The sequence below is a fragment of the Notothenia rossii genome (assembly GCF_949606895.1).
Source record: "Notothenia rossii genome assembly, chromosome: 6".
Taxonomy (NCBI): domain Eukaryota; kingdom Metazoa; phylum Chordata; class Actinopteri; order Perciformes; family Nototheniidae; genus Notothenia; species Notothenia rossii.
The window spans coordinates 39,275,228-39,288,895 of record NC_136909.1 but is presented as its reverse complement, the minus strand read 5'-3'; the positions used below and the strand labels follow the sequence as shown (position 1 = coordinate 39,288,895).

The 13,668-nt window shown below is 42.7% G+C and overlaps 1 protein-coding gene and 2 long non-coding RNA genes across 3 annotated transcripts in view; 1 reads left to right on the top strand and 2 right to left on the bottom strand.

The window, feature by feature from the left end:
- Positions 1-3,449: 3,449 nt before the first annotated feature.
- Positions 3,450-6,119, top strand: LOC307043414 (general transcription factor II-I repeat domain-containing protein 2-like). Its single transcript, XM_079687843.1, has 2 exons — positions 3,450-5,493; positions 5,617-6,119. The coding sequence occupies exon 1, from the start codon at positions 3,523-3,525 to the stop codon at positions 4,729-4,731; it is 1,209 nt and encodes a 402-aa protein (XP_079543969.1). The 5' UTR covers positions 3,450-3,522; the 3' UTR covers positions 4,732-5,493; positions 5,617-6,119.
- The window catches only part of LOC307043415, a 49,311-nt gene continuing 41,653 nt past the window's right edge, over positions 6,011-13,668 (bottom strand). Inside the window, exon 2 of the long non-coding RNA XR_013809377.1 lies at positions 6,011-6,347. This is a non-coding gene — a long non-coding RNA (uncharacterized lncRNA). The remainder of the gene's footprint in view (positions 6,348-13,668) is intronic.
- Positions 10,698-13,247, bottom strand: LOC307044864. The gene is made up of 6 exons (XR_013809709.1): positions 12,393-13,247; positions 12,140-12,224; positions 11,851-11,973; positions 11,642-11,763; positions 11,436-11,509; positions 10,698-11,140 (listed from the first exon to the last, which is right to left on the bottom strand). It is a non-coding gene; the product is annotated as an uncharacterized lncRNA (long non-coding RNA).

Genomic DNA, 13,668 nt, shown 5'->3' with positions numbered 1-13,668 from the left:
TACATACATCTTATAAGACTATAATACATAAGTATAATATCAGTTAAAATAAGTGCTTCAACATAGTTAACATTGCTGGAGGTATGCACAAATATTGATAGATGTCTTGTAATGCACTATTGAGGAACCTGCGACCCAAGTTTTTCATTCATTGCATAACTACACCGTTTGTGTGATATGATATGTCAATAAACCTTAGAAAATCTTGAAATCTTGAAAGGGATGTGCAAAATAGTCATTATATACAGTCTTTAATTAACTATTAGTAGAGAATAACAAGTAATGAATATACTTTATAGGGATCCTATTAATATCTAATAATACAAATAATGAAATGCATAAACATGCTTTAACCACCAGGTGTCCCTTTCTATCAGCTGAGCACCTTTATGGTGTAAATACAGCCTACCAATTTGATCAAATATAAAAGTCAGCCGAATTAATGTTGATCCTGCGAGGAGACGTATTGTGTGAAAAGAAATGTAAGATGTTGTTTAATTGCTGATATATTTATGATCCACGTCACGTTTTCAGTGTTGGCGGCAGTTCCTCATGTTTGTCTAGAAGTCTTCTCATCAGGGCTCTATACATAGAGAACTACGGCAGATATGTAATATTTAATGCAGCCGAACCGTGTATTACAATGCCGTTATGTGATGACTTTCAAAGAGAAAAGCAAGCAAACTCGGAATAAAGTATTATTTTATTTTTTTAAATGTTTTCGGTCTGTTTCCGGTATTAGTTAATGACGATGTGATGTGAGATGTGAGACTGGAATTGCACAGGGGAAAATAACGTATATCTTTAGATGCAGATGCACAAAACTAGGACCAACAGGGTGGGTGGAGGGGGTCCGGATGACGGGCTGGGGCGGACGGCCCGGGGGCAAGGCAGAGATCAAGAATGGGGTCTCGGGCGGACGGCCCGGGGGCAAGGCAGAGTTCAAAAAGGGGAACTCCGGCAGACGGCCCGGGGGCAAGACAGAGTCCAAGGTGGGGCGAAGGCCACAGCGGGCGAACTCAGGGGGCCGAGCATGAGGGCGAAGGCAGCGGCTCTCAGGGGGCCGGGCTTGAGGGCGAGGACCAGACAGCTCCGGAGGCCGGGCAGGACCCGGTCTCGGCTGAACATGAACCGGAGCCGGTGGGATAGGCTTCGGCAGGATTCCCCCATGGAAGAGGACCAGGAGTTGGCAGGACCCCCGGCGAGACAGGTGATGGCGGGGCCTCCAACGGAACAGGACAAGGGGTTGGCAGGACCCCCGGCAGAAGAGTTGACGGCGGGACCCCCAGAGGAACAGGACATAGGATTGGCAGGACCCCCGGCAGGAGAGTAGTCGGCGGAACCTCCAACGGGACAGAACACAGGGTTGGCAGGACCCCCAGCGGAACCTCCAACGGCACAGGACATAGGGCTGGCAGGACCCCCGGCAGAAGAGTAGTCGGCGGGACCTCCAACGGGACAGGACACAGGGTTGGCAGGACCCCAAGCGGAACCTCCAACGGCACAGGACATAGGGCTGGCAGGACCCCCGGCAGAAGACTAGTCGGCGGGACCCCCAACGGAACAGGACACAGGGTTGGCAGGACCCCCGGCAGGAGAGCAGTCGGCGGGATCCCCAACGGGACAGGAAATGGTGCTGGGAGGAAATCCGGCGGAGAAGTAGTCGGCGGTACCCCCAACCATACTGGACGTGAAGTTGGCAGGACCCTCAGCGGAACAGGACATGGTGTCGGCAGGACCCCCGGCGGAACAGGTGACTGAGGGACCTCCAACAGGACACGGGGAGCTGGAGTGGGTCGGAACACCGACAGAACCCAAGGGACTGGAGTGGGCCGGAAAGCCGGAACGTGAGCCAGAATCAACGCTGCTGGGGCCGGTACTGGAGTCGGAACTGGAGTCGGAACCATGGCTGCTGGGGCCGGAACTGGGGCCGGAACCATAGCTGCTGGGGCCAGAACTGGGGCTGGAACCATGGCTGCTGGGGCCGAAACCATAGCTGCTGGGGCCAGAACTGGGGCTGGAACCATGGCTGCAGGAGCCAGAACTGGGGCTGAAACCATGGCTGTGTGGGCCAGAACTGGGGCCGGAACCATGGCTGCAGAGGCCAGAACTGGGGCCGGAACCATGGCTGCTGGGGCCAGGACTGAGGCTGGAACCATGGCTTCTGGGGTCAGAACTAGGGCCGGAACCATGGCTCTTGGGGCTCGGGCTGCTAGCCTGGAATCACACACTGAGAGGAAGTCCAAATCCAGCCAAATAAGAATTTAACTAAACCTGGTCTCTCCATTGCCATCTGGTGCGCTTAAGCCAGAGCAGCCTCACGCTGCTGAACTCCGGACGCTCCCCTCCACTTATCCGAGCAGCCGACCAAAGAAAAGGAAAAATCCAATAAATCCTGCTCAAAAGGATCTGCTGGGCCCATATTTGGTTAGTTCCTTCTGTCAGGGTTGAGAGAGGCAAGCAGGACCCAAATGCAGATTAACAGAAAATACCTTTATTTCAAGGTTTCAAGACAGAACTCTTCCCAGTGAACAACGTCTAAATACAACAAGGAACTAACAAAGACTAACAGAAAACACAGAACCTAAATTCACACATGACTAATCAAACAAACAAGAGACAGGTGAGGAGGGAGGAGAAAACACAGGGGCACCAGGTGAACACAATCGGGTAATCAGGGAGGGAAAACAGACAGAAAGCAACAGGCAAGACAGGAGGTGAACACTTATCAAAATAAAACAGGAAACCAAAGACAGAAAAAGACAAGACAAAACACAACACAGACAGATCGTGACATGTACATCCACTGCACACACAATCTGAAATAACAACTCATATTTCTCCCATCAAATGATATTAAAAAAACGCATTTTAATGGCCAAACTAGCTTTAAAATAGGCATTTTCCACCGAGAATAAAATGAAGTTCGGCCATGTTTTTTTTTTCTGCAGGGAGAAATTTGAAGATCACGTGACATAGAGGCCAGCTATTGGAATGAATGGAATGCAGATGGAGGTCAACCAATCACAGAGCTTGAGAACTAATCACGGGGCTTGTCAAACAGAGCACATTGTGTAGTCTTAAACGATAGCTGGGGATTCTGGGTAGTGCAGTGTCTTCTACCATCCTTTACTCCGAAAAATATTTGTTTCTCCGAATCGAAGGGGAAAAATACAAAAGCATTGCACACAATTTAAACCAATCAATGTTGTGTAATTAACAAGGATAATCTGGTGTTTTTTAGTCGATGAGTAGTGCAGATATCACTGTAAAATCAATCGACAGTAAGGGGAATACTTACTTCCGGGTGTACAATTCTCCGTTATCCAATGGGAATGGACGCTCACATTGCCTTAAGGCAGACGTGTCAAACTCAAGGCCCGCGGGCCAAATGTGGCCCGCCACGTCATTTTATGTGGCCCGCGAGAGCTTAATTACATTGCATTTTTTTTTTTTTTTTAATTTTTCTTAATTTTTTTTTTTTTCTTAATAGGTCTGATTGTCTAAAAATAAATAAGTCAAATGCGTGCCGTGACCAAAAACTACATTTCCCACAATACATGCCGATTATGTTACCCGCGAAGTGACGGCATCCCGCCACTAGACTGCAGTGTTTCCACATCGATGCGATTTTCCCAACAAGTGGAATTGAGAAATACAAATAATGATCCCAAAATGTCCAGGAAGAGAAAAATTGATGCAGATGGAAGGGTGTTTCAAGAAAGATGGGAAGGCGAATACATGTTTGTGCTTCAAGGAGAAAAACCGGTATGTCTTTTGTGTTATGAGGCGGTGGCGGTTGTCAAAGAGTACAATCTACGTTGGCATTTTGAGACCAAACACGGAGGTAAGTATGCCAAATTTAGCCATCAAGAAAAACAACAAATTGCCCAAGAATTAAAAGGCAAACTGCGATCGCAGCAGAATGTGTTCGCGAAAGCCACAACCAAAAACAACGCGGCAGTGAAAGCTAGCTTTGTTGTGGCTGAAGAAATCGCCCGCGCTTCAAAGTCTTTTTCAGAGGGAGCGTTTTTGAAGCAGTGCATGCTGAAGGTCTGTGAGCAGGTGTGTCCCGACCAGATACAGACTTTTAAAAATGTCAGTTTATCAAGAAACACCATCGCGGACCGAGTTAAGGAACTAGCAGGAAACCTGGCAACACAGCTGGCCGAAGAGACACGCAGCTACATAGCTTTTTCATTAGCTGTTGATGAAAGCACAGACAACACGGATACAGCGCAGCTATCTATTTTTATTAGAGGCGTGAAGTCGGACCTCTCTGTCACTGAGGAGCTGTTGGATGTGGCTGCCATGCATGGGACCACAACGGGACGGGACATTTTTGATGCAGTGGAGAAGTCCGTCAGTAAAAACGCATTGCCCTGGGAAAACTTGGTGGGATTAACTACAGACGGTGCACCTGCAATGTGTGGAAGAAAAGTGGGCTTGGTTGGACTAATGAAGGAGAAAATGCAAGAAAGTAACTGTCACACGCCTCTGATAACGTATCATTGCATTATCCATCAAGAAGCTTTGTGCGGGAAGGTGCTGGGGATGGATGATATAGTGACCACGGTCATGAAGACAGTGAACTTCATTCGGGCGCGTGGCCTGAATCATCGTCAGTTCCAGCTGTTCTTGCAGGAGATGGGCTCGGAGCACGGAGACGTGCCGTACCATACAGAAGTAAGGTGGCTGAGTAGGAGCAAAGTCCTCAAACGATTTTTTTGAGCTTAGGGAAGACATTGCTCTTTTCATGCAGAGTAAAGGAAAACCCTTGTCTGAACTGTCAGATCCAAACTGGCTGTGTGACTTTGCTATGTTGTGTGACATAACCGAACATCTCGCCCAACTGAATCAGAAGCTGCAGGGACGCAAACAAGTCATCACGCAGATGTCCGACACGATCACGGCTTTCCAGCGTAAACTTGACCTATGGATGTGCCAAGTGAAACAGGACAATCTTGCCCACTTTCCTGTTTCTCAGAGCATCTCAGCCTCATGTCCCGGTACTTTCTCATGTGCTCAGTTAGCTACCAAACTGAGCCTGTTGATGAATGAGTTTGATCGGCGATTCTCTGACTTCAGACCACAGCACTCTGGATTTGCCATCTTTGCTAGTCCTTTCACCACCGACGTGTGCACTGCACCCCAACAACTTCAGATGGAGTTAATAGAGCTTCAAAGCGATAGTGGCCTGAGAGCAAAGTTCCAGGATGTTACAATCCAGGACTTTTACCGTCTACTGCCCCCTGCTTTCATGCCACAGCTTCGACTTCATGCTGCCCGTGTTCTGTCTATGTTTGGGAGCACCTATCTGTGCGAACAGATGTTTTCAATAATGAATCTAAACAAAAACAAGCACAGATCACGCATCACTGACGACAACCTCCACGCTGTTCTACGGATTGCTACAGCACAGGACCTAAAACCAGACATTGACACACTGGCCACGGAAAAACGGTGTCAGACATCTGGTCAGAAAACACATTGGTAAGCATTTGAAAAAACCTAATAATATATAATAAAATGCAATTCAACCAAGAAGAACAATAGTTAAACTATGTGCAATGTAATGATTGTGTTTGCATTTTGTTTTGTGTTTGTTATTTACAGAACATGATCAATGGATGAGGATGGTGGAGAGGGGATCCACATGGTGTGTTCAAGGACAGGCAGCATCTCCTCATCAAAAACTAACCTAAAAACTTGACCAATATAGTTGTGGACTGAGACAACCCTTATTTTGTTATTTTGAGTTTATTACATATACTACTTTATATGTGTAGCAATGTATTTAGTGTTTGCAGGTTTTATGTGTTTCTGCAAACAAATGTTTACTGTAATCAAACCATCTCTCATGAGTTGGATGTATGCCCCCTGCAAGGCTGTGTGCAGCCATTTGTTTTTGTAAAATGCTACATCTGTCACACATGTTCTTAGCAGCTCACAATTGTTGGTTTTACAGTTATTTGTTATTTCAAGTTTTGAACAAAGTTAATGTCATAACTTGTGTTTGATGTTATTTTTCTTTATTCACTTGGATAGTTTGATCGTTGATTGATGGAGTAATATGGGTTTCATAACCTGACAAATTAAAAGGATTTATGTTATAATAACAGAGCAACAAGCAAACATATTTTTTACATCTATGCAAATATATATGTAATATTTGTAACTTGAATAAGTAATACATTCAGTTATTTAACATTAAGGAGTAGTTACATTTATTTTACATTGCATTTAGTTACATTGCATTTAGTTACATTTATAAGTTACATCTGGCCCTTTGAGGGCAACGATTATGCTGATGTGGCCCTCGGTGAAAATGAGTTTGACACCCCTGCCTTAAGGGCAGCCGACACAAACGAATGCCGTGCTTCCATGAGCGTCAAATCCCGCAGCAGATGGGAATACATTGCAATCAGTTGAAAGCTATTTGCATCCCTTTATGAAGCTGAAGGAGCCTAGGAGCGTCACAACTGCACGGGACCCTGACCAAACGTCGCTCCTGGACGATTATGGAGTGAGAGTGTGTTGCGTTCGTCGCTGTCTCCCAGGCGAGGACTTCCACGTGGGTGACACAGATCCAGCGCCACATCTGGCTGAAGCAGGCGTCTGTTACGACAACACATCCTCACTCCCAGGTCGGCCTATGTTGACGTTATGTCAAGTCCCCTGTGTCGGCTTTTTCCAACGCAAGGGGGCGGCCCTTAGCGTACATTTTCAACTTTCCGGGATGTCCATAGGCTTCTATATAGCTCCCTAAACGTATGTTGTAGACGACTTGAGATCGCGAGCGAATGCTACCCGCAGATCCATTCTCACAGCGTTTATCAACCTTTTTCTAACTCAATATCAAGCCACACTTATTGTTTTTACTTCTTTATTTTAATTGAATCATGTAGTGTTTTACTTTTGTTGCTGTCAGTTATGGGGAGAGTAGGGGCTCAGAATACTGAAATCTGTATTGTTTCATCGTTTTTTCCTTCTAATTTTGTATTCTTTTCTAAACCACACACTGTTATTTCAACCCACTCTCTTCAGTCTGCGTACAAATGACACGACTTTACACATTGGAAAATGCGTGCAATAGATACGCTAAAGTCCGATTTTGCGTGCCTATCATACGCTAACTATTCCCATTGAGTTCTGAGTCCGAGTTTTGCGTGCATATGAAACGCAAATGGATACGGTCGTGTCTGAGAAGGCCGGAAGCTGTGTGGTCCATAAAAACATGTTATTACTCAATATCAAGCCACGATTATTGATTTTATTTGTAATCGTATAATGTCGGACCTTTTTTGCAGTCCGTGAGGAAAAAGAAATGGGGCTCAGAGCCTCAAAATACTGAAATCTGTATTGTTTTTAATCTTTTTTCCTTCGAATTTGTTATCTTTTTCTAAATAACACACTTTTATTTACTCAACAATAAGACACTATTATCCTTGTTTTTATTTATTAGTTTAATTAGATAATATTGGGCTTTTTAGACGTCCGTCAGGAACTGATTTTCAAAATAAAGTCAACGGAAACAGACGTAGGCCCGGTTCAAGCTCGATGATTGGATGTTGTAGCCGCAATGCACGCTGGGATATGGTGTTTCCCACATAGCACGTTTCGTTAAAGGTCCACTGGACGCAGCGCAGTCCAATTCGAGAAGGCGATTCGCCATTAAAAGAAGAAGAAGAAGAAGAAGAAGACATTGAACCCTCCTTGACACGAAGTTCCTCGAGGTAAACCCGTTTTCTGTAATGTAATAAAGACATTTACAGTGTTTTTTAAATGATTTCAGCTTTTGCATCACTTTACACAGCACCATGTTTCGACATACAAGCTTACGCGTGCAAATTATTTGCTAGTTAAACCGTGAACTGCTCAGTTAGCATCATTGAGTTAGCCTTAGCTAATCAATAGATAGTAACATAGTTGATCATGTTGTAAATAGAATGGGGCTTCTTCAGTTTTTTGACAGTGTTTTGGGTTTTAAAGCTTAAATTCACTCTTCGAGCCGATCTGAGATCTGCTCCGATATTTGTCCCGTAGATATTTAAACAGACATTACTAGCCGCTAGCCGATACATAATCCAGTATATTCTGTGCATTAGCCAAAAGTAAAAACGCATTAGCAGGTACAGGTTACCAAAAAACATGCATCTGAAGATGATATGTTATACATTAGGAATTCATAATAACTGAATTATTGTTAAAGCCAGGGGTGGGGTTTCAAAGGAGATCTACATACTCTTGTTCCTCCATTGCTAATAGAATAACATCAATGCCCTATACCAAAACATTTTAATCATACCTTTCCCTCATAATGCTGATGTTGGTCTAAACTTTAATTCACTTAATATTAGGCTAGTTTAAATTACAGCTACACCTATGATCTAACTAACACCTTTTTTTGTTTCAGCACAATGTCGAAAGAAACTGAAAAAACAAACAAACTAGAAGCTCTTCTTCTGCTTGGGGATGCATGTTGAGGACACACAGGCAAGTTTCTTGTTTTTTTTATACCCAAAGTGTAATTATTTAAATCCAGTTAGTTAATGCCCATTTTGTTCTCCCTCTGTGTTTCATTACATTCTATGTCCATAAAGAAACTCAACAAGGAGACTCAACAAGGAGACTCAACAAGGAGACGCAAAAAGAAGACGAACCACGACCAAAAGTGACCTGGTGGAAGAGAGACCAAGATGGGCAACGTGTGGCCAGCAGCGATAGAAGGAAAAAAAGTTATTCTAATGGTTAATCTACATTTTATGAATTTAATCAAAGTCAGTATATGTGATTTAAAGTAGCCACTGGTTTAATAATGCTGTTGATACTTCATATTTCTATATATTTGCACATCGATTTTGTCAGAGGACTAAGGACTAAAACCAATAAGCGGATGTAAATGACATGATAATGCAAAAATACATTGAGCTTTGATATTTTTCATGTTTGCTGAAGGTTGGTGGTTTTGTAACAGTTCTTTATATCTGTCAATTAGCTAAAATAATCTGTTTAATGGGTTTGAATAATTTCCCCCCCAAACAGATGGTACTCCTCCATGCAGTAGTTCCACCATAACAACACCATGTCTAAGCTACCAAGATCCTGGTAAGAAAATAGCTACTTTTGAAGACTTTTTCTTGATAAGGTATGTTTTATATGAAATGTTTTCCTCATGGTATGTATTTATATTTCTGTATTTAAAGATTTTAATATGCAGAGACTTGAAGACCTTCTACGGGACTCTGAGACCATTAAGGAGCAAGATGTTGGCAATGTGCCACCATTGTCATCTTGGACTCAAAGGCAAAAAGAGTTTCAACAGTGTTGGCAACAGGCGAGGCCACAGAACGTTGACAACTTATTAATAACTAAGAATATCGTCAAGATGACCTGCAATCACTTTCTCCAGGATGAAGCTGTCATCCGTTGTGAGGAATGTATGCTATCAGAGTGGTTTTGTGCAGATTGTGATATCTTGGTTCATACAAAACACACTCTGCACACTAGGCAAACCACCTGTAATGGGTTTTACAAGTACATTCCTCCAACAGAGTCTGTGAAACTCCAGGATGGCAAATACATCATTTCTAAACAAGGTTAGTGTCCCATTTTTTTAAATTGATCAGCCTTTAATATTTTTAACGTATCTTAATTTACTTTGACATTTAGGTTTGCTTTGACAATTAAGTGGCAAGCTTGCTAGCTTAAATTGCCATTAGCAACGTTCGCTGTCAGCTAGCTACAGTCAGGGATAAGGGAGCGATACTGTGTCACTTTTAATGGCTGTACGTGCACTTTAGGTTTAATATTGACCAGTAAAAAATACAATTTATTATGAACTGTATACACTTAAAGACGTGTAATGTAGCGCATGCTGCAGACCCTGGAGGCAACTCACATTTTTGGAGGGAGATCCTTGTCTCCTTTTTTCGTTTGTGTATGTGTGGGGGGGCAGGGCAGAGGAGACACGGAGACGACATTTGTGTTGGGTTTTCGTGTTTCTGATATTCAAACTATTAATTTATAAGTTTAAGTATCATACCAAAAATGTCATGAGAGTAGCTTAGGTTTTTCGGGAATAGTGCGGTGCGTAATGTAGTAGTGTGTGGGCATCCAAGAGCAGGTGAGAGAGCGTTTGGAGATGGGTGGGGTGTAGGATAGAGAGAGGGGTAGAGAGGGATAGCAGTAACGCTTGAGTTTAAATCTAATGTTTGCAACCTTTAATGTATGGATCACGCCACAACAGGTAAGGGATAATGTGCAGCGACGCGGTCATTATGGGGAAAATAACTTCTGTTCTGTTACTTTCAAATTCTAGCACACTCGAGCTGGTTTCTCCAAAAATACATACCCCACCTTTAAGTTGCCGATAATACTATTACATAAGTAATGGAGTATAATATCATATACTCCATCATTTCATTATAATTGAGGACTTTCAATGTGGTACAACTACTATTACTGAACAATAGGATATTATACTTCAACAACTAGGGGTGGACTGGGACAAAAATTCAGCCATGGCATTTTCTGTCCAGACCAGCCCACTACATTATCAGCGGACACTACATAGAAGTCCACTAATCTTGCGGCATCTTCTCTCATGCATACTACAAAGGAGAGTTATATTCCTTGATAGCAGTTAACAAATAAAGCACTTAACTATGAACTCAAGGACTAAAATTCACAGCTATATCAATCAATCTTTATTCATTATAGTGTCAAATCACAACAGAAGTTATGTCATGACTAGGGGTGGGACGAGACTAACGGGAAGAACCCTTATGCTACCCTTTCAGTTTTTAGTCTGTGACTGTGAAAATCTTTTGGTGTAAGCCCAGTATTAGTTAAAACCAGACTCGGACAATAATAACAAAAAAATATCCAAATAATCTAAATAGAAACATATTACAGACAGCAGCAGCATTAGAGCTGAAACTCACTCACTCATTATGAAACCATAAATAGAGAATTGGAAAAAAAAAATATATATATATAGCTGTGTGAAAAGTCTAAGACATGGGTTACAGGTCTGAATAGATATGCATTCTCATATACGTGTATGTGCACAAGTATGTATTGCTCTATACTTCCTCGTCCGCAGCCAGCCAGCTCCATTCCTCACCAAATTTGTGACCTGCAAGAAACAGCAAACAGAACTTGTACTCAGTATCTGTTTACTGACAAATATATGTAGCCATGTAGCCTTTTTGTGACGTAGTGACACTTAGTGAACAAATGTATCTATAATGAAGGATGACTTAAGTCTCAAAAGAGCCCTAAGGCCTACCTGCATAACTGTTAATTGAACTTAAAAGATATGCAGATGTTTGAAATTAAAACCATCAATATGAAAATCTTCAACCAGGAAATAATCATAATCAAACCTTTTGTTTCAATCTGAGACAAAACAAGTTGCATAATAAACTCACAAGTCAAGACGAAGCTCTCAGATATGATGGATGACTCAAGCATCATAGAAGAACTTCTAGCAGGTCAGGAAAACCTGTTTGACAGGAGATAATGGTAGCAGAGAATATAAAGAGACATTTATGAATTACCAATTGTCATTTTATCACACATATAGTAGGTTTCTTCACATAAACCTTTAAACATACACATATTGCATTCCTCTCACCACATGAAATAAGCTCAGGAACCCAAAAGTGGCCCAGTGAATGATGGAGGAGACAAAGCAGGTCCTCAAAAGGGGACAGAGGGAAAACAACTCCTTAGGCTCTCATATATAGGGTGGTCAACCTAAAAGAGACATGGAAACATTATTAAGTCTCTCATCATCACAAATCAAGTATGAATTGATATAACATTATAAGAAACATGACATACTCAACAAATCATAGACTTCTCAGTAGCCAAAAAATGGTGAAGTGGAGGCAGTAAGGGAGCAAATCCTTGAAAATGGACGGAGGGGGAACAACTCCTCAAGCTCTCACATGTCAAGTGGTCAACCTGAGAGGGAATTGGATACATTATTAAGTCTGAAAAATAAATAAAATGTTTTCCTCTGTCCTGCACCTAGAGTTGAAAACTTTTGGGATGTACGTTTCTTTCAAAACTTTTTTAAAATTATGAAGTATGAATTTATACAACATTAAAACATACATGATTAACTTACCAAATTCTAACAGTGGTCCCAAATGAGAGAACAAGTCCACATATAGAACAGAGGGAGAACGACTCCTCAAATATATCAGAACAACCTGTAATGGAGAATAATTGATAATTTAGTGTACATGATCACACCATTAAGGATCAACACATAAGCACAATACAACTTCTGAAAAGCATCATTAAAATGACAAATAATGAATTACTTCATCCATAATGTGTGATGTGTGATAATAACAATAATATTAAATATTTCTCGCCTTATCAGTGGAGCAGCTTTTTAAGCAGCTCACTCTTCTCTGCAAGTCTGTCTATCACAGAGTCAGAGTCCAAGGACATGAGGATGTCTTTCTCTGTGGCCATCAACATAAATGCCTCCAATTTATCAGATGAGAGGGTGCTTCTGAGTCTGTTTTTAATAAACTTCAAAATTGAAAATGTGCGCTCACAAGCCACCTGTGTGAGGGATAATGTAAGCAGGTATTTATAAGCAAGGCCTAGGACAGGGTATGGATCTGTTAGCATGTTGAAACGGCGAAGTATCTGGTAGCAGCACAGAGGGCATTCTTTGCAGGAGCAACAGCTTATGGGAGTTATCTCAACCTCTTCTGTGTTGTCCTCCTCACCACCTGATCCATCTTCTACTGTTCTTGCTTTGTACTCTGCCAATGGGGATGCCTTCAGCCTGTTCCACTGGAGTGCAAAGCTTTTCGACTCGGCCTGCATATTTTCCTTGGTTGCCTTGCTGTCAAATCCTTGCAAGCACTTGCTTAAGTCTTGAAGGGCAGACTGGGGAAGAGCACTGGTGCAGAGCTGAGGGAAGTTTCTGGGATCCAGACATGCCAAGTCAGCATATAGATTGCCGTGTGTTAAAAAGCGCCTATGAATGGCTTCAATTGCTGTGTCCATGATCCGGTTATGCACATTCACCTCATAGGATTCTTCTGCATCATCCAGGGTCTCATCCTGAGCCATCTCTCCAGGCAAGACTTTCTTCATCCTCCTCCTCTTTTGTGGCAGTGTGGCCTCCACTTCAATGTCCGTGTCATCTCTCTCTTGGATTTCTGTGTTTGTCCAGTTGACAAATGTGTCTGCTGCTTTTTTTACAGATTCAAAATCTCTTCCCAGCTTTTCAGCGTATCCTGTGTCGATGCCACTATTCTGTGAGCAGAGAGGATGTCCAATCCTGCCGTCTGAAGGTATTTAGACAATGGAGAGGTATGTTCAAATATGCGGAGGAAGATTTGAGCCGTCAAGATCGTCTCATACTTGAGCAATGACTCTGCATATCCTCTGGCCATGACACGGATACATGGTTTCACTGTTGCCTGTTTCTGTATAGCTGATAATGTCAACAGCACATCAACGTACAGACCATCTTCCGGTTTTCCAAAGGAGCCAAACACCTTCTTCAGGGCCTCATGCTTGGCCCACCAGCGTGTCTCGCCAATAGGAGCAAGGCGTCTACGTCTCTTGTTTCGGCCTGACTCTTCCCACACATTCATCCTTTTATATGACTCTTTGATGAATACCGCA

Coding starts and splice junctions, on each gene's coding strand:
- LOC307043414 (XM_079687843.1), top strand. CDS start 3,523: ATGCGTGCCGTGACCAAAAACTACATTTCCCACAATACATGCCGATTA.